This window comes from Dipodomys merriami, unplaced genomic scaffold (assembly GCF_024711535.1).
Source record: "Dipodomys merriami isolate MVZ:Mamm:240054 unplaced genomic scaffold, mDipMer1.0.p SCAF_34, whole genome shotgun sequence".
Taxonomy (NCBI): Eukaryota; Metazoa; Chordata; class Mammalia; order Rodentia; family Heteromyidae; genus Dipodomys; species Dipodomys merriami.
This window is the reverse complement of record NW_027204937.1, coordinates 2,861,227-2,882,979: the sequence shown is the minus strand read 5'-3', so window position 1 is coordinate 2,882,979 and position 21,753 is coordinate 2,861,227. Positions and strand designations below refer to the sequence as shown.

At 40.1% G+C, this 21,753-nt stretch overlaps 1 protein-coding gene and 1 pseudogene across 6 annotated transcripts in view; one reads left to right on the top strand and one right to left on the bottom strand.

Annotated features, from left to right (window-relative positions):
* Positions 1-21,753, top strand: part of Dab1 (DAB adaptor protein 1) — a 1,106,968-nt gene that overhangs the window by 814,422 nt on the left and 270,793 nt on the right. For all 6 annotated transcript variants that reach the window (XM_069987149.1, XM_069987146.1, XM_069987144.1 and 3 more), the window contains one exon: positions 15,495-15,696. In XM_069987149.1, the coding sequence (XP_069843250.1) occupies positions 15,630-15,696 (67 nt within the window). In that variant the 5' untranslated portion in view covers positions 15,495-15,629. The remainder of the gene's footprint in view (positions 1-15,494; positions 15,697-21,753) is intronic.
* On the bottom strand, positions 2,033-11,432 carry LOC138803519 (uncharacterized; annotated as a pseudogene).

The window sequence follows — 21,753 nt, the reverse complement described above, 5'->3', positions numbered from 1 at the left end:
GGAAACTGGGCAGTGATAGAAAGTTCTGCATGGAGAAGCAGGGTCTCACCTTGGATCTTTGACTTGCTGTCTTCTGCTTGTCCCTCTAGTGAACCATTCTGCCCTGTGTAAACTGCTTCAGCCTGATTATCTGTTTGTCAGTCTGTTCTTGGACCTTCTGGTTCCTTGGCTGCCTATTGGAATTGGCTATTGCTGAACTCCAGACAGGAGAAAAGAAGAGTGAAATCTAGGCATTCCACTCATTTTAGCTTCCTTCTTGCTGACTTGCCTTAGGCTTCCTGCAGAAGGTCAATGCTCCTTTTTTTCCGTGTGTGTGTGTGTGTGTGTGTGTGTGTGTGTGTGTGTGTGTGTGTGTGCGCGCGTGCATGCGCGCGTGCGTGCGTGTGCGTGTGCCAGTATTGGGCCTAGATAGACAAAGTTCCTTAGCTTTTTCACGCAAGGCTGGCTTTCTACCATTTGAGCCACAGCTCTACTTCTAGATCTTTTGTGGTTAATTGGAAATAAGAGTCTCCTGAATTTTCCTGCTTGGACTTGCTTCACACATGATCCTCATATCTCAGTCTCCTGAGTAGCTAGTATTAAAGGCATGAGCCACCAGTGCCTAGCTGGATGCTCCTTTTAAGGCAACTCCTTTTACAGTTTTCTCCTTGTTCTTGTGTCCCTTCCTACTTTTCATCAGTTCAGGCCTGCTGTGCTGTCCCCTTCCTGAGACACTCTACTGCCCTTTGGGGGGTCCCTTCAACACAACCCCTCTCCCTTTGTATAAGCGATCCCTCTATTAAGTCTTATGAAGTAACTTCAATGTGAGTTTTTCATCTTTCTTGCTGGTATCATCAAAGGGTGAGCTGCGTTTCTATAGCTGATGAGCTGTGACACTGGGTGGCCAGGTGTGTTCTGTCTCTATGATGGACCTACTGGCTGTCACTCATATTTCTTACAAGTTTCCAGAGAGTCCTGGACTGGGACCTGAAGGTCAGAGTAAAGTATCATTTCAGATCTCATCATACCAGAAATAATTCGGGGGAAATTGTTTCTTGATTCATTTTGGCAAGTGTACACAGAATAACCAATAGATAATAGTATAGGAAATAAACACTGGAAATCTTTGCCTTTTCATTTCAAAGAATTATATGCAAATGAAATAGAAGGAAGGGAAGGCAAACAATATATAATGAATACCTCCTCTACTACTAGGCAATTTGCATATATTAACTTATTTATTCTACTCGCAACCATTCTGGGTAAGGTACCAATTTCCCAGCCTTACAGAGGTAAAAATTAAAGCTCAAAGATTTCAAGAGACTTTCCAAAGATCAGGTATCAGGGAGTTAGTGGAGCCACAATTTGAAATCCTAAGGCAAGTCTATGAGACTGCAACACCTATGTATTTCCTTTTGACATCTACAAACTAGGAATAGCAATGCATCTAAGGATTTAGAGAACAGGTATATGAAAGTGTGCTGCTGAGACTTTGTTACAGTGCCCCTTCACCCTTTAAGAGGGTATGGTATTGTAAGGCCCCGGCCAGCAGTAAGGCAGAGGAATAATTCTGAAGTCTAGAAACAGACATGCAGTCTGACCATACAGAGAATTATTCCTTATTTGCTAGGACCTAGGATACTTCCTGGTGATTACATTGTCCTATTGTTCCTTTTCATTGTGTAGGACCTGGTTTATCTTCTGGTGTTGGTTACCCTCTGTTTCTGCTTCTACTAAAATGAACTCTTTCCCATATCAATATATTCTCTACCTACTGACTTCCAGTGCTCTTCACTTCCACGGGCCCACCTTCGCCTTCCTGCCTCATGGATCCTTCCTGTGTATCTTCTCCTCCTCCTACCAATGGATAAAGTTTGTGTTCATGATTCCCAGCTTCTGTAAGAGAGGTTATGCTCCTCTTCTTATAGATTCAACTTGGATAGATCTTTTCACTGAACTGTGGCTGTTGTTCAATGAATCAGTTATCCTTGGGTGAAGAATTTAGGCTCAAGCAGTAGAGATTATTTTTAACCTTAAAGTCCCACAATCTTTATTACAAAGGTGAGCCCCAATCTGGACCCATGATGGGCTTATTGATAGGACTTCTGGTAGCAGGCATGGATCCCAGGGCCTCCAAACTTTTTGGATTCACAACACGTGGGATCCGCCACCAACAGGGTGCAGTCGTACTGGATGAGGATATCTTTGATCTCCTTTTTGGACGCCTCATCCACATATTTCTGGTCATAGACCACCAGCGCTTTGGGGATGGGCTGATGGATAGCTTAAATCTGAGCCTCATGACCACTGATTTTCACACAGACACGGTTGTCCATGCCAGCAAACTGCTCTTTCCCCCAGAAGCAGAAGAGGCTCCAATAACTTGTAATGCAACACCTGAGGCTCGATCATCTCCAAGGGCCACCCATTCACCTTGATGGGGCTGTTCCCACGTTTGCAGTGGGCCACGGCGGTGGCAGTAGATTTGAATGGACTGCAGCGGGCCTTGGACAGCATGGCTATGAAGTAGACACAAGCTCCACACAGCCATAAAAGGCAGTGGTGGAGATTTGTCTGGGGTGAAAAGACATCCTAGGAAAAAGGGTAGCAACATACACAACCCTTTGCCTTGTTTTCTGTCTATTATCTGCTCTCTGGCTTCAATGATTGATATCTATGCTACATGCAAAATATCTTCACCCCATCATAAGATCTCAAACCTCACATTTCATCTAAGCCTCATGAGTTAGTAGGTCCACATCTTCATTATATAGATTATGGACATCAATTAGAACATGAGCCCTTTGATGGTAAGGGACAGGGAGGGCAACTCTTGCATTTACCACTATGTGATATTTTTGTGAGATGACATCATCTAATAAAATAGCCATATGTGCTATGTATTCTGAGTCATTGCAATTTTTAAAGGAATATATGTATATCTGTATATAAATATATATATACGTACATATATTTCATATCTATTCTATAAAGAGAGAGAGGCTCAGAATAGTAAACTAACATGTACCACCCTAATAACCAGTGAGAAAATGGGGTCATGGTGGCCCTGTTGTTCATGTGACTTCTTTTGACCAGGATTCTTGTGTTTCCCCCAAATCTGCTATCATTTAGGATCACCTGGGACGCTATTAGAAGTCTCATTGCTCTGGATGCCACGCCAGTCAATTAAATGAGAATACTAGGGTTAGACAGCAACTCCTATGGGGTTCCTACTTGAAGCAGCATTTGGTAGCCACTGAGCATGCGGAGAAATAGACAGGGTGCAAGGAAGGGTGAGGGATGATGACCAGTAGAGGGGAGGGTGATGTGAGAGTTAGAGGGTTTTACAAGCACAGGATGAGGCCGGGGCTTGTCATGGGGAACAAGTTGCTTGTTTGCTCAGAATTTGTCAGGAGTAACTGGCTTTTTATGGTTCTGTGAGATGGCTTACATACATATATTCACAAATCAGGAAACAACAAACCCCAGACGTCCTTTGTCAGGATAGCTCTCCTCATTTATGGCTTCAGGAAAACAGGGCCCCGTAGTTATCTGTGTGTATGCTTTGTGTCAGAGAGATAATTATGGAAATTGAGTGACTACCTGTCAAATGAAGATCCTTTTGTGGAGAAAATTTGAGCCATCCATGTACAGCATTTTATAGCAATTGAGATTGCACTGGTGAATCATTATTGAAGGAAAGGAAGGAAGATGATGCCCTCCTACTCCCATTTTCAGAGTAAGTGGTACAAATTCAGTGTCTGAGAAGAGAGAGAAGACTAGAATATCAGGGACAGGAGACAGCACATCACCTGTCTCTTGGCTCACTGTGATTGAGAGGGTAGTTTCCTTTAGTGGTGTCCTCAAGTGGGCAGACAGGCAGAACTCTTGCAGGAGGAATATCTTAAGGGTCACTAGGATCTCCATAGAATTGGGATAAATCCCTGCCCAGGGCTTTGCCCTAAGCCAGGCAGCTTGTGGACAGCTGTTGCTTGCTCCTTACAGTTGTTGGCTTCCTTGCTCTTTTTTCTATTGTCAATGTTGAAATTAATGAAATACAGCTTGTGAAAGGGAGAGTAAATAATGGCCATATATATTTGGAGTAAATCAGCAGGTGAGGCTGCCAAATGTGGCATTTGTTTATTTAATAACCCCCTTCCCTGGGAAACCTTCATTAAATGCTTGTCTTTTCTTGCTCCAAGACCCCAGGGAACAGCAGCAGTTGTGTGTGATTTACTCACATTGTGGAGGAACCAAGCTTGGTAGTAAGGGGGCCAAGGTTCTAGTGTGAAGATCAAATAAACAGTTGTTCTCTGGCTCCTATGTGGCTAATGCACATGGGGTGAAAGTGACGTTAAAAAGGTCCATGAGGGAGACTTCCCTTCAGGATTAGTGTGCCTGCGAACAGATGGGCCTCCTCCCCCACCATCCCAGTCCTCCAGGCTAGACCCAGGGCCAAAGCAGCATATAGGCCTTACTTCATCTAACTGTACCTCCAGCAGCTCCAGGACCAGTTGTGTGCAGAGTGGTGCTAAGGAAATGTTAAGCTAATTTCATTGACAGATGCTGTGATTCATGACATTCATGGAAGGAGATGGAGGATGTTTGTATATTAACATTTTTTTCTTGTGAGGATTCACTGATCTAGAACCTATATGGAAAGGAACATTGAGGAACACAAGTCTTTAAATTAAGTAACTATGTTAGTGAAGCAATCTTCCTCCCTGTCCCAATATCCCTGGATTCCAGTGTCCCATGCGGCTTCTGGGCTAGCAGTAGCTTCAAAGGACATGAATTGTCCCAGTAGGTTCATCTGTGGTACCATGATACTGTTCTCATCGGCTACCAGTCACCCTGCTCCCAGGTCAGAGAATAACTTCTGAGGTCTGCATCAGAGTATGAATATTTATATATGAATTGACATACATATGTATCTGACTCTGCTTTCTGTTGCTCTGATTCCCCTAGACTAGCTCAAAGTTCTGAAGGCTGGTAAGTCCAAGTGAATGGCCACACATCTTCTTAGCTCCAGGTGGGGGCCTTGTGTTGTGTTATAACATGGTGGAACAGAGAAAGAGTGAGTGGCCGTGTGCAGAAAAGACAGAAATGAAGGATTTGGGCCTTTGTTTTTTTTTTTAACAACCCCTTGTCACTGTGTCCCAACCTTTCCTATAAGAGAGGATGCACAGCAGTGGAAATTACCACAGCGGCCTGTTAAACCCAAACACCTCTTTTAAGTGCCACTATTTCCCAACACCATTACTTTGGGAATCAAATTTCAACAAGACATCCAAACCATAGCGAGATATACAGCGAACCTACGTGGTACCTATTATAGGCATGTGTTACGGTGCAGATATTCTTGGGCAGGTCCTGAATGCCACCTCCAAGTCTGCTCTCCAGCTCCTTCCACAGACTCACTTATTCTTGGTATGCAGCCACGAGGATCTGAGTTCTGTGAATTGGTTATGCCCCCTCTGTCTCTTAAGGTTGCATCCACAGCTTTGCTTCTCATTGTGATTGACATTTAGGAGGCTTTTGACTCTCAGCTTAAGTCTTCTCTCCTAAGTCTCCCCTTGTGTGCCAGTTACTAACGTCACCTACTTCACTCTGGCCTTTGGCCCCTGGCTGAGGTTCAGGCCCCGTGTCTGAGGAAACCTGTAGTTTCTGCCTTGCCAGCTTTTCTCATATGAAGCAGTGACGGTCTCTATTTTCTTGATATTGGGGCTGTGTCCCAATAACCTCTTTATTGCTTCTAGAGCAGTGGCTTACCAGAGAAGCAATGACTAGGTGAATTTGCTTCTGCCTGTGTCACCATGTGTGGAGTTGGTGGATTTGGTGCTAGAGGACACACTTCTACTCAAGGTGGTTGGGTTAAATGACTAGGTAACACCACAGACACATAGCTCTATTAAACGATAGCAAAGAAGAGAAGAGGGGAGTTGACGAGGTAACAGGGAAATAGGAACTGAACACAGTAAGCAGCTGTGACATTTCATGGAGCTTTGTTCACTTTGGGCCTTGGATAACAGTGAGATAGAAAGGCTCCCCCCTTTTTAAAAATTCTGTCAGTAACTGATACTTTCTCTGTCTCTCTGTCTCTCTCTCTCTGTCTCCCTCTGCAAAATCAGAGGTGAGGGTTTTAAAGCTTAAATACTCAAGTACCAAATACATTTATGGAATTATTTTAGGTTTATATACTTGTTTTGTGTATACCCTGGGAGTTGATATAGTGAATTTTCATAGTGTTATAAATACTTAATGAAACTATGTAATCTATTGCTTAAATGGAATGTTCTTGAATATGCCATGTTGTTGTCACATAAATTCATTTAATATTCCTAAAACCTGGTTCTGTCTGATTTTGTGTAATCTTTGAGTTTGATTAAAGAAATTCATTTTTCTTCTGTCATTGGTGCTTTGCTGAGGGCTGACTGATAATCAGAGTGAATTTTTATTTTTTCATTCACAGAACTTGGATGGATCATGACTCATTTAGGCTTATGACTGACCCCATTGCTTTCCCATTTGGCAGATGAGTAAAGTGGTGAACTGTAGAGTTTGGTTTTAGATTTTACTTTAGAAAAGTCTGGCCACCAATTACTACATATATATGTATATATATGAACATATATAGATAGATAGATACATATATTTACATATATACCTGTATATAGATATACACAAATATACATGTGTATATACATATATATCACATTAATTTTTTAATTTAGTTTTTAAAAAAGTAAAATATGTTTTGTTTCTAAACCAATTTAAAATGTGTTTGACTACATTGTTTGACCTTCTTGAAAACCATTGCTGTAGTACTGGGGTCTCAGTGTTAGTTTATGTGCATAATATATGTTAAGGCACATTGAACATTCTTTATTGGTTTTGTTTGTTCCTGCTTACATGGTGCTGAGGAATCGAATCCAGGGCCTCATGCATGCAAGGCAAGCACTCTACCACTGAGCCACCTTCCCAGCCCTTTATTGGGGTTTTGTTGACATTGCTTTGGGTACCATCTGTGCTACAACATTGTGTTGATTTTGTGAAGGCCCAGTGGTACTTTCCATTCTCTACCCCTGGTCCAAAGGAAACAAATGTTTTATCTGAGTACAAACTTAGTAAAAACTGTAACTGATCACAGTTCATAGTTCATTGCTTTGGACTCTACAGATCTCACCACCTACAAATCTCACTGTCTCCTTCAACTGTACACAAATTTTTAGTGTCATATTCAACTTGTAATATCATTTTAAATTATTTATTCCATTGCCTCCAACTTCTTTTTTACTTTTGTCTGTTTATAAAGTCTGGGTTTCTTTGTAGTTTTCTATATCTATGTAGAATTTTATTTTCCGTGACATAATCATGATGATAAACACAACTAACAATATGACATAACAAAGATGAGCTCACAGGCCAAGAGATGTCCTCCCACTTCTTGATAAGGTTATGGTGAGAAAGCTTCCAGAAGGTCTACACTCAGGTCGTATGATGGTGTGCTCTTCAGAATTTTAAAGACAGAAATTCATTCAGTCACTGTAGTATTTTTCTTGAAGGATTGGGTCAAAGCAGGTGATGGCTTTTTGTAACAGAGTGATCCTTCATTTGTACAGAAAGATGTAACATCTCTGGACATTATCCTGCTAAAAGTACCTATGGCTCCTGTCCCTCTATTACATCCACAGCAGCTTTTAAGAAATGCTTTTTAAAAAAGTGCAGCATAGGGTACTAACTAAGTCTCACCATTTTCTCCTTTCTTGTCCCTGAAAAGAATAAATGTGTAGAAATGCTGCCCAAGTTGGCTCAGCTGGGCCTCAGTTGTAGATGCTTTATTTGAGAGAGAGAGAGAGCAAGAGAGAGAGAAAGAGAGAGAGAGAGGAGAGAGCAGAGAGAGAGAGAAAGAGAGAGGAGAGAGCAGAGAGAGGAGAGAAGGAGAGAGGGAGAGAAAATGTGTGTGTGTGCTTTGTTGAAATTTAGGGTCACATGCTCTCACTTGACTTTTACTCGCTCAAGGACACCATTCTACCACTTCTGGCTTTTTGCTGGTGAATTGAAGATCAGAGTCTCACTGACTTTCCTGCCTGGGCTGACTCGTAGTCACCATTCTAGGCTCTCAGCCTCCTGAGTAGTTAGGATTACAGTACTTGGCTATAGTGTTTTATTTGTTTTGTTTTATTTCTAAACAAGCAAACTTAATAGATTAACAATGTTCTCAAAAGTAGAGAGAAAGCTAATCGGTGAATTGCTCATTTTGTTTGAATTACTAGAAGAGCCTGCAGTGAGCCATGGGTAGAGCAGAGTGAGAAGAATGGACATGAGAGGAAGGTTCGAACTCTCCAAGCATCCTTGCTTCAGAGACTTCTGCCAAGTCAGGCAGATTGCACAGACACAGGGGTGAAGTTGGAACTGGTAATAAGAACTGGCAGCTAGAAACTGCTTTTACACTTAAGTAGCCTTAGGAAATAGAAAACTCACCATCTCGAGTTGAAATGGGTCTACTTTTAGAAGAAAAAAGAGAGCATAATTGGATTGGTTTTACACTTATGTTTACTGGGTCTGAGCTAGGTATGTGGGTATGGGGGGGGAGAGTGAGAGAGAGAGTGAGAGAGAGAGGGTGAGAGAGGGTTGGAGAGAGAGGAAGGGGAGGAGGGGGGAGGGATTGAGAGAGAGGGAGAGAGAGAAAGAGATATCTCAAAATTACTGGATAAGTTCAGGAATAAGAATACACTTACGAGCCCAGCGCGGGTAGCTCATGCCTGTAATCCTAGCTACTCAGGAGGCTGAGATCTGTGGACTGCTGCTCAGACCTAGCTCAGGAAGGAAAGTCCATGAGACTCTTAGCTCTAGTTAACCACCAGAAAACCAGAAGTGGCACTGTGGCTCAAGTGGTAGAGTGCTTGCCTTGAGAAAGAAAGAGAGAGAGAGAGAGAGAGAGAGAGAGAGAGAGAGAGAGAGAGAGAGAGAGAGAGAGAGAGAGAGAGAGAGAGAGAATACACTTATGCTCTTGGCTTAGACTGATTCATTGCTTCTTGGTCTCATTTATTTGATTTGTGTATATTTTCTTTTTATGTATATACATAGATACACATACCTTTGTATGAATAGGTACCTAGGTAAATGTATGTGATTTTTTTTCCTGAATTATTTAAAGGTAAGGCACACATTTTGGTCCCTTTATACATATTTAGTGTCTATTTCCTAAGAATGAATATACTCCTCTCTGACATAAGCATTGCAGATTATCAAGTTAAATTAATTTAATATTGATAGTGTATTTTTTTACCTACCATTTGTGTTTTTAAACTAACACAATAGTTCCTTTGTAGTATCCCCCTCCTCTCCACCTTTTTTACAGGATTCTCTGCATCTGTTGTATTTGGCTGTTCTGTATGCTTAATTTCTTTATCTAAAACATTTCAGCCCTTCCTTTGTCTTTTATTGCATTTTTAAAGACTATAGCCATCCTGCCCTCCCATTTACAATGCATAATCTGATTAGATTCCTGGCCAGCATGCTACCTAATACTGCAAAGCGAAGTTGTGTTCTGCTCAGGGTATCACATGCTATCCATCTGCCCTCTTTGTTGATGTTAATTTTGATAACCTAATTGAGGTGTTGTCCAATTTCTCCACTGTATAATTACACACTTTCCCTTGGAACTGATAAACAATGAGTGGAAAGACACTTTAGACCTGCAAATGTCCTCCTTCTCATCAAACAATTTCTCTGGGTTTAACATCTGCTGATGATTATTGCCTGACCAATCTCGACTCTGATGGCTACATAATGGTGATTTTATGACTCAATCCCTCCCTGGGTGTTTGCCGGTCAGCACCTGCCCAGCACCAGCCATCCCTTCCCCTCCATTTGTTTATCTGATTATTTTCAGTGTGGATTCATTGACTTCTGTTTTTTCAATGGTTTATTGTTTACTATCATCCGCTGCTATATTAAATTATGTAAACAGTTCCCTTCAAGGTGGCGCTCCTGTCCTATGTCATTTCCTTTATCGGTTTTGTTTGAGCACTTCCTTCCTGTCTGGAATAACATGATATTTCAGGCTCATCTTGTACCTGTCTGCCCCAGCTCTGAAAGTCACCTTTTCTTCAAGAAGCCCCAGCTCTTGTTAGTATAGAACAGAAGTAGAAACTATAATTATTTAAGTATCTCATTGTTATTAGAGTATCTTTCTAGGCTGTTTGCATAGAAAGAACTATGTAATATTTTCATATAGACACACATCACCTGCATGTGTATTCAGAGTTTCTGCTAAAATCTCCAATTTCCAGTCTTTCCCCATCTTTTCTGCTGTCCTCTCTCCATACCTTAGCATTATCCCTTCTTCCACAGAATGAGAGGGTAAGAACCTTGGCTCCCTAAAATTTCAGTGAATTTGTTCCTTTGCTCAGTCCTGTTGAGGAAAATAGTTTCAGAATGGCTTTGTCTGAGGCTCCTCTGGTCCAAAGCCTGCTCAAGAGTCAGTGCATAGGTACAATGCTTTAACTCTGTATTTTAAGTTGCTGGATCAGATCTTCCCTCTGCTCCTTCTGTGAGCTTATTTATGATGTTCATTTAATATGTCATTGAATGAACTGGCTTTTGTCTGCTTTTAGTTTTAGGTTTCCCCCTACTTTTCATCCCTGATAGTTTCATCTTCCAAGCATATGGAACATTAACATCTTTCTAAATTATTACTACACATATGGGATCTGTGCAGAAAGTGCTATCTTAAGAACTGTGGCCCTCTGCTGACTCCCTCTTACCTGTCAGCAAGTCACTGTTCTGCACATCATCAGCTGGTGTAGAAAAATAACTCCTGGCTGTTTGTCCTGTCATTTATTATAAAGACAGTCAGATTTATGTCGTCTTTTGCAAGTGTCCATCCTACTTTCCAAATCTTATTCCTGGTAGTGCTATTCCTGTTTTACTGATGAAGAAACTGAGGCTTCTTGCTCATACTATTGCACACCAGACTTGCAAATTTGCCTTTTTGATAAGTAGCCTATTTCATGTGCCTTAGAATTTGGATAATACTACATAAGATACCACATGTTGCAAAGCAAACACTTGGAGATGTACAGTCCTTAATGAATGCGATTGCTCCCAAACAAAGCCACAACCCTGATTCTGGGAACACGACTGCCTCATTTGGTTTCCAGAGTATGTAGTCCTTTTGGACTAGGGTTTGCATTATCTTTATTTAGCATATTGTATAAGGCTATATCAAGCTAGAAGGAGCATTATTTATTTTTTAGTGGAAGTAGAATTCACAAATAAATTAGAAGTTGCTTTCACTGCATTTATTATAGATGATGATGTACAGCAGTCATCTTTAGTTTCAAGATGTCATCACCCCTAAAGTAGGCCTTGGGCTTATTAAGCAAATGATTCTATCTCTTACCCATTACCCACCTTAAACAAGACAATCACTTACCTGCTTCCATGTCTTTAACTAGCTTGAATATTTCATATCAATGGAATAATATAATATGAAGCTTTTTTATCTATAATTTCTTTTAGTAGGGTTGATATTGAGGGTTTATCTGTGCTTCAGCATGTATTAGTATTGTATTCCTGTTGACAGCCTGATAATATTCTATAGTGAGAGACCACATTTGGCTTGTTTATTTCATCCAGGGATGGACACACTGGGGAAAGGGTTTAGTGAAGTCAGAATGAGTGGCTTGTGTGTTGTCTTATATCATGCCATTTGCGAGTCCTATGAACTTGAACAAGCTCTTAAACTGGCTTGTGTCCTAGTTTCCTTATTTGCAAAACAACACCGATAGTATCTAACTGAAAGTTGTTTCAAGGATTGAATCAGAAATGTGTGAAAAGTTTACAGCAGAGTACCTGGTAAACAGTGGGCCCTCAAAGAACAGTAACCCCTTCACCATGAAGTTGAATGGAGAGGGGGCATATGAATCTCTGTTATAGTGTATGCTTTTACATGTGTTTATTCGGTTATAGTCCTTCTTGCTCTTGCTGCTTTTTTTTTTTTTAAGGCATATCTGTTTTCTGTGCTTTTTGGTTTGATGCTTTGGACTCCCACCCTATTCCTCAACATGGGATTTTACATTTTAGAAGCAGTTCTCCGGACAGAATATCTGTAGTGGAATGTTACATAATTCAAATTTAGATTTGAAGAGCTCATTATAAGAAAACCTGACACACTTCAGGAATATTAAATTACTGCAGATTGTGTGGAGCAAGGAAACATTATTGAAGCATTTCAAAATTCTAGACAGAGCCTGGATTTAACAGATAGGGTTTCACAGCTTTTACTGGGGAAAATAATTTGAGTTGTCACATGGTTTCTGGCCCTGAAGGCCTTTAATCTCCTTAATTACAAGGAAATGAATTTCCTAAATAATTTGGAGGTACTTCACAGCATTTGCTCAACCTCTGGCTTTTGGAAAATTAAAGGGGATCGGGGGGAGATGTCCATGCTGAATACGTTCGTTCCTGTACTGCAGTTCCCTTATTTGTTGTTCATTCAGAATAGTGCTGGTGTTGCTTTTCATTATGAATAAGGGACATACTTTAGAAATAGATAAGCAATGCTTAGGACAGTTGAACACATCATATTTTTTGTCTAAGAAGTGACTTTACATACTCATATATCACTATATATTGTGTTATATGGTGTTGATTAAAGCTGAGAGGGCTAAAGGAACCATACTCAGTCTGGTTTAAATTTATATATACATATAATATAATATATATATATATATTCATAAGTCATGGGGCTTGAACTCTGGGCCTGGGCACTATCCCTGAGCTCTTCAGCTCAAGACAAGCATCTCTACCACTTAAGCTACAGCACCAATTTCGGTTTTCTGGTGGTTAATTGGAGAGTCTCACAGACTTTCTTGCTAGAGCTGGCTTTGAACCACCATCCTCAGATCTCAGCCTTCTGAGTAGCTAGGATTACAGGTGTGAGCCACCAGCGCCCAGGTGGTTTTATATTTTGACCTTTAGGAATCCTTGAAATTATGTAAATAGATGTACTTCACCTCCTTAGTGTAGCTATGGATTAGAGACCTACTGTGTGGAGGACCAGCATCGAGGGAAATCTTAGATTCTACCACCACTTGAAACTTGCAGACTTCCCCTCTCTCTGTTTCCTCTGTGGACATCACATGCTGGCCATGTAGTCACGAGCAGTAAGACAGAAAACTGCTTCCTATTTACTGAGTGCCTGCCAGGAACTGTAGCATACAGTCTTCAATCACATTGTGTGTGCTGCTACTTCATTTCAACAGCTTTATGGATTTGGCAGTATTAGATCCCATATATAGATGAAAACGCAAGGGTGGAAACACAAATTTCTCAATACTACAAGGCTAGTCAGCCACTAAAACTATGAACACAAACAAGGTGATCACATAACTAGCTTCTGTGTGAATGGAGGGAACAGAAGATTTTCTCTGCCTGGACTGCCTGCCCCAAGGGAACCTTATCAGTCTTGTGGAATGTCAAAGCAGACCGAAAAAGAGAGATGCAACAGAAAGCAACACTGGAAGCAAGGGGAAGATGATCAGTAGTCATACATTTGGCTGTTGATTTCCAGCCTTTGCGTCGTAACCCATGGCAATTCTTCTCCCTAAAACAACCATTTACTCATTCTTTTTATTATCAGTATGTTTATTGAGAGCCCATTGGTCCTTTCACTTGACCATTTCTCAGAATTATTCAAGATCTTCAAGGGCTTATCCTTAGTTCAGCTCTATTGAATTTTCCCAAGCAGAGATAAACATTTGTTTCTTTACACTATATTATGCCTGGGAATTATGACCACTTTAGGTCTGATCATATGTGTGTGCTGTCTTCCCCAATGTGACTGACACCCCCTCTGCTCTAGTGTATTTCTTTGAATTACAGGAACCACACTTTGATGATGTTCTTCAGGCCATCATGGAAACGTAGCATTTACACAGTAAATAAATGTCTCTTGACATGAAGGAGCCGGTATTTATAGGGGGCCCATAATAGGTTGTAATAAATATTGGCTGCAATAAAGTGCTGAATATTAAATATAGTTGTGTCCATTTGTGACCACCAAGTTTGGGACTTTACCATCATTTTGGGGGAGGAGGAGCTGGGAAGAGAAACTTGTGGTCGAGTGTAGATGGTGACACAAATGTGACAGAAATTCTGATGTTGCTGTATGGTTTCATAGACTCCATTCCTGGTTTCCTTGTTTCTAGCTTTGGGTTTCTAGATTCTTTAGTTCTAGCCTTGGGTTCTGTATTCCAGGTACATACCTTTCGGGCTGGTGGTATCCTTTTATCAAAAATCAATTTATTTTATTTTAAAATACTCACACGAAGTATCTTTGGAGAAAGTGAACATTTCCTTACATTTAAACTTTACTGTCATTTTATATAATTTATGTATTAGATCTTCTGGCTTGGACTTTATCTATCTTTAATTCCCATGATTATTGGATCACTATTCTTTCTGAACTGAAATTGGCATCCAAGGACAGCTCTCTGATTAAAAGAGTTGTAATTCTTAAAATGAGCTAAGAATTGGCTATACAGTTTGAAGATCCATTTTTCCAATTGTAAAAGATTTTTCTTAATAAAGTGGATAACTTAAGAAATATTTATTTCCAACAGAATATTCAGACATATCTATCAGATAGTCTTGACCAAGGGAGTACTTAGTTTAAATGTAATCAAACAAGATAATGCAACAGTAACCGAGAGCCTAGTATCTAGCAAGTACATAGCAAATACTAACTGTAATTGATGTAGCTTTATTTTCACTATTAATCTCCTCTAGCATATCTGAACTTAAATAATGCCTAGTACTGAGCATATTTATGAATGGGTGGATGGATGAAAGAATGGATGAATAAATGATAATTATGATTGCCTGCTTAATTTTCTTTTCTTCTCTATATGAAATGTCAATGTGCTCTTATAGCTGAGGGAGAAACTGACCTGAAAGTTGTCTTCCCAGAAAGTTTTTTAGTGCCATTTGTCACTTTAGCTTGGATCCCACTTACATGTCAACTCCATGTCCCCTCTGATGCCTATCAGCCATGGACAGACCACAGGCCACTCCCCTGTGTGCTACTCGAGCTCTGATCAGCCTTGGCTGATGGATGGGAAATGTCTTCATCATACTGGTCAGGAAATAGGTCTTTGTGGTATTTTCTGGCTGGCATCTAATGTTTGACAATAAGGAACATAGGTGAACAAAAGAGTTGAGATTCGGTCCTCTTGCAAACTTGTGTGAGTTCCTCGGAGTGAGAAAACAGTTTTGAAAACAAAAACAAAAACATAAACACCCTGCTCCTTCCCTTTGCTGTGTAAACTCCCCTTACATGGCAGAGTAAGTGACTTCATGAAGACATACAAGAAGTTTCTGTATAAAAAACAAGGTTGCTTCTTGTTTTTGTATGTTTGTTAGTTCATTGCTACTCCCCCCCCCATAGCTTTTGTTGGATCTCAAAAAGATGAGATTTCTAAGTGTTCTCTTGCCTTAACTTGCAGCACCTCGAAAGCGTGAATGACATGTGCCGCGTGGGGTCTCATTTCTGAAGGGAGGAGTCTTTCTCTTGGAGAGGACCCTCAATGAGCCTGGCCGAGGCCCGGGATCTGTGTGAAGTGGACTAAGGATTAAGTAGGATGTCAACTGAGACAGAACTTCAAGTAGCTGTGAAAACCAGCGCCAAGAAAGACTCCAGAAAGAAAGGTAGGGCCAAGTTGGCTTCCTTCTTGAAAATAGATTTTTCTATATAAGACTGGGATTTAAATCACTGGAATGATACAAAGAGTATGTCTGTGGTTGTATATACTTTTTAAAAAGTTATTTGGTATAGTGGTACTCATATGTGAATGGCTCTCTGTCATTTTCCAGGTAATATTCAAAGTTCTTTTTTATAATAAGCAAAGCCCTACTGTAGATGCTTTCTACTGATCCTGTCAGAGACTACTTCTAATTTCCTTCAGCCTCCAAATTCTACTCCTGTGCAGACATTCTGCCTGTTACACTTCATCTTTGTATGCTTAGGTAATTCTCAAACTTTGGCCCAAGAGCCATTACCAGAGAATGTGGACTGCCTGAGACTACATTCATTCATAACAAGTTCTCCAGGTGACTCCTGGCCTGCTGGTCTACAAGCCACATGCTGGCAAGCCCTGAACTGTTGCCAGAAATCCTGCTTTGCTCTCTAGGTGTCCTGGACTGATTGATCCCTGCCTTTTCTCTACATTGAGCATCAAGCTTCATGGAACTTCCTACAAGAGTGTTTTCCCATTTCAGTAACTTGCTTTTATCTGCTCTGCTTCAGTAGTACTTTGTTAGTAAAACTCCTGGGTCAACTGTACCATTTTCTGGGCTACACTGCTTATTTACCCTGTGTGTCTCCACATGTAGAATGTGTTGAGAGAGAGAAGCCACACAGACATCTGGTAATAAAACCAGAAATTCTAAAAAAAAAAAAAAATATATATATATATATACACACATACACATATATGTATGCATGCATAGGTATCATACATATAAATCATATATGCATAAAATATACATGATATAGATTATACCATATATGTGTGTAAGTATATACATATATACATGTGTACACACACACACACACACACACACACAAACATATGTCACTTTTCATTTTTTTAAGAGAATTTCAACCCAGGGATATATGACCTTATCTCTTATAAGTTTGTCCTGGTTGTAATTAGGAGAAAGCTACTCCTGTTTTTTTCTTCATGCGTGTATAACTGTGAGTGTATACATATGTGCACGTTCCTTTTCTTCCTGTGTTTGTGCCCCCCTTCTCCTCCACCCCCCCCCCCCCGTAGTCTTCTCAGTTGCATGGATGGGGATTAAAGAATTCCCTTTCAGTCCTGGAGATCTGTCCTGTGGGTTTGCAAGTCAGGCTGCCTTTAGCCGCTGTGTGTGAACAGTGATTTGTTGGAGGCATCACTCTGCCTCTGCAGTCATGTTTTGAGAATGCTGCTTGGTACTCTGTGTGGAGTAAGGAACATAAATGTAATACGCATACAGCTCACGGGCTGCCCGAACCCCAGCAAGGACTGTAAATTCTGATTTTGATGTTTATTTGAAACACAAATATTTTTGAAACTGTCTATTTTATTCCCTCAGACTTCTATAAACCTTGTTTTCTATGCATCATGGAACATGAATAAAGGAAGGAAAGCAAGTGCTAGAGAGAGAGAACAGGCTTTGAGAGAACTGCAGGGGGGTAGGGAGAGGGATGAGGACAAGATCGGGAATCCGCCTGGTACACAAGAATTCCAGTGCTTTTTTCAGTGGAAACTGACAAGTTATATTTTTGCTTCAGATTTAACCTTTCCACTAAACTTGTGCTCTTGAATGCTTAATGAATTAGAATTGTATTTTGGTACATATTTTTTTTCATTCTTAGTTTTAGCATGCAAAACTATTCTAAAAAGGATTCAAGTTTTCAGGACACAGGTTCATCTAAGGATTTGAGATGGGAGCATGAAGGTGACCCTTTTAGAATCTCCTTACTTTCTTCCTTTTATTTGTTCTTTTAATTTTATTTTCTTGTAAAGATGCTGTACAGAGGGGTTACAATTACATGAGTCAGGTAATGAGAACATTTTTTGTCGGGCATTGTTACCCACTTGTTTGTTTTTCTCCCACTATCCCTTCCTTCCCCATCTCCCCCACTCCTCCCTCATCCCTGAAGTTGTAAAGTTCATTTCAACATAGTGTCTTGTGAGTATTATTGTTGCAATGGGTCATCCTGTGCCCTTGTTTCACCATTTTGTTATTCCCCTACCCCTCCCCAAATCAGATAAATGTCTATACAAGATGCTGGGTACCAAAATCAAGTCAAGTGACAACAGGGGATATACCATAGGGGGAAGAACATACAAAACATACAAAAGAAACAAAAATAGAACATTAAAAACAACAACAGCAAAGAAAAGCCTCCGCGTCCATAAATTGGGGTTTGTTTCATTTAGCATCATCTTATATGGTCATATGTACATAGCTTTTGAAAAGTTTCTGCTCATCTGATAAGATTATCCTAGTATACTATTATTACAAATGAGGGAAACCATGGGACCTATATTTCTTTGGGCCTGGCTTACTTCACTTAATAAGCCTTTTTTCCAAATCTTTCCATTTCCTAACAAATGGGACAGTGTCATTCTTTCTGATGGAAGCATAGCATTCCATTGTGTGTGTGTGTGTGTGTGTGTGTGTGTGTGTGTGTGTGTGTGTGTGTGTGTGTGTGTGTGTGTGTGTAGTTATTTATACCACATTCTTGTCCTAAAAATCTCTAAAGGTAGCATAACATATGTCTGAAGAATGCCCTCTAGAGAGTGACTTAATTACCATGGAACAGGCAGACCTGGGTTCTAATTGTGAAAATACCATTTCCTCATTGTGTGATCTTAGGTAGTTAGTTACCATCTCTGAGCCTCACTTTCCTTTCTTATGAAATCAATGAGTTTATGATATTATAAAACTCAAAGGCTCATTAAGATTAATTGAAATAAGGTAAATAAGTAATCCTTTCATTCAAGTGGTTGACTCAGGAGGAGGAGGAGTTTGGGCCAGCATAGGATACATGGTGAAACCCTGTCCCTCCACCCCTCAAAAATGAAAAAAAAAAAAAAACAAGAGGAAAGAGAAGCACACAAAATACGTAGCATCACACTCCATGCATATTAAGTGCTCAAGAATGGTTAAGTGTCCTCTCTCTCCTACATCTCTCCCACCTCCTCTTTTCTCTCCATGTTCCCTTTTCCTTCCCTCTTAACTTCTGTTCTTCCCTTCTTTTCCTGTCATCCTTCTCTGTTTTTCTCTTCTCTTCTATATCTTACTTATTTTTTCCCATTTTCCTTTCTTTTTAGTCAATTTAAGCAGAGATAACAAAGCACCACACTGAGGGGTTTCAACAACGGAAATGTGTTTGTTACAGTTCTGGATTCTGGAAGTCTAAGAGCAAGATGTCAATCAATCCCTTCCTGGTGAGAGCCCTCTTGCTGGCAAGTACATACTCACCTTCTCAGTTTGTTCTCAAGGAAGAAACACGGGATCTTTTCCTCTCTCCCTGTTTCTGTCTCTCTGTCTCTCTGTCTTTGTATCTTTTTGTCTCAATCTCCCTCCTTTCCTTCTTCCCACTCTCTTTCCTTCCCTCTCTCCCTCTTTCTTTCCTTTCTTTCCTTCTCTCTCCTTAAGGCTTCTTTGGCCACTGAGCCTACCAAAATGTTCCACCGTGGTAATCTCAGCTTACCACAATTACATCCCAATGTCTTAATTTTCAACTACTGCCACAGCAGAGTTTAGAGAGTCAGTATATGAGAAAACAACTTTTTTCCAAGTACTCAAGGCTTTGAGCTTGCTAGGCAAGCTCTCTATCACTTAAGCCATGTCCCTAGTCCTTTTGCTTAGTTTATTTCTCAGATAGAGTCTTTTACTTTACCTGCTCTGGCCTTGGAAATCCATCCTCCAACTCTTGTCTCCTGAGTAGCTGAAAGCATAAGATTGCACTGCTTGTTTGTGAAACAGAATTTGGCTAATTTTTTGTCCATGTGGGCCTCCAACTGGTATCCTTCTATCTCTTCCTTCTATGTAGCTAGGATTGGAGGGGTGAAGTATCATACACAGTCCTCCACATACCACTTCCTCCTCATCCTCCACCTCTATCATCATCATCATCATCATCATCATCATCATCATCATCATCATCATCATCATCATCATGATGACTTCTCTTATCCTATTTTATAGCCATGGGCCTTTTTCAAAATTCTACTAATGAATTGTCTCTTGGCAAGACTTTCTCATTGGTTGTAGTTGTGCCATAATAGTAGATGCACTTATTAAGATATATTTATCTAGACCAATACCATGAAAGTACCTAAGACTATAAGAAGAGTGTGAATAGGCTGGTAACACAGGTGGATTTGTTGCTTTTTCTTCAGTTTGGCTATGGAATGATAAGTATTCCCTATAATCAAGAACTCTAATAATAACAGATGCTGGAGGGGATGTGGACAGAAGGGAACCTTTCTGCATTGTAGACTTGTTCAACCACTTTGGAAAGCAGTATGGAGGTTCCTCAAAAGACTCCACATAGAGCTCCCCTATGACCCAGCAATCCCACTTTTGGGCATTTATACAAATGATCACAAACAAGGCCACACTAAAGGTACCAGCATGACTATGTTTATTGCAGCATTATTTACCATAGCTAAGATATGGAACCAACCCAGATGCCCCTCAGTAGATGAATGGATCAAAAAATGTGGTATATATACACAATGGAATTCTATGCCTCCATCAGAAAGAATGACATTGCCCCATTTGTTAGGAAATGGAAAGACTTGGAAAAAATTATATTAAGTGAAGTAAGCCAGGCCCAAAGAAACATAGGTCCCATGGTTTCCCTTATTTGCAATAACTAATATATGTCTGAGTCAAGCAGAAAAGGTCAGATAAGTTGATGTTAGGGGAATGAACTCCAAGATAAGTATTCAAATATTTTTTGTTTTTTTCCTTTCATGCAATTGTTTCTAACGTATTTATAAGATGATTTCTTTGTAGCTTTGTATGTCCCTCCCCCACGGTATAACCCCTGCTTTCACTGTATTTGATGTTGGTATAATTTGTGGAGGGGAAGGGAAAAAACAAATTGTTTAACTAGGGATACAGGTGGACCCATTGCAACAATGAGATATACAAGTCCTTATGTCCAAAACGAACTTTATACAACTTCGGTGGGGGGTGGGGGAGTTTTGGGTGGGGGGTGGGGGAGTATGGGAAGGGATGGGAAGGGGAAACAAAGAGGAGGCAACAATTCTTGATAAGAAATCTACTCATTATCTTGCCCATGTAATTGTAACTCCTTTGTACGGTATTCTCACAATTAAAAAAAAACAACAACTGTTGCTTTCTTGGCCAAAATAAATGCTTTTTAATGGATTTTTTTTGGGGGGGGGGGTTGGTCATGAGGCTTGAACTCTGGGCCTGAGCGCTGTCCCTCAGCTCTTCAGCTCAAGGCTAGTGCTCTACCACTTGCCACAGTGCCACTTCTGGCTTTTTCTGCTTATGTGGTGTGGAGGAATCAAACCCAGGGACTCATGCATGCAAGGCAAGCACTCTACCACTGAGCCACCTCCCTAGCCCCTTTTATGGAATTCTTTTGGAATGCTTTTAATGGAATTCTTAATGTATTAATCTTGAATTTTGAATAAAATGATATTTTTAAACTCCTTTACTAATATTTTTCTCCAAATTCCTCTTGGTTTTCCTATAGAAGAAACATGCAACCTGCAAATAACTTTCTGTGTTGGTTTCAGTAATTAAATACTTTTTCCTATTTTATTACATTGGCTATGTCTGTCAGTGCATTAATTAGGGAAAATATCCTTATTTGTTTCTGAATTAACAAAAATGTTTCTGCATTACAATTTAGATATAATAATGGTTTCAATAATGCTTCACTTTTTAGTCCCTTGTGGTATTGTTTTTGGACAAATATTTTGTTTTGTATGTTGGATTTTGTGGATTTTTTCCGTATTTGTTTAGCTGTTCATGACTATTTTTCTTTTTAAAATTTTTACTGTGAAAGTTATTGATTTTTTTTAACCTGCATATCTAGGACCAACTTTATTTGGTCATGACATATTATTTTCTATACCCTGATGAATCTGAAATGTTAGGGAAAGAATAATAGTGTCACTGTATTTGATTCCAGTGCCCTGCATCTTGAATATACATTTTTCT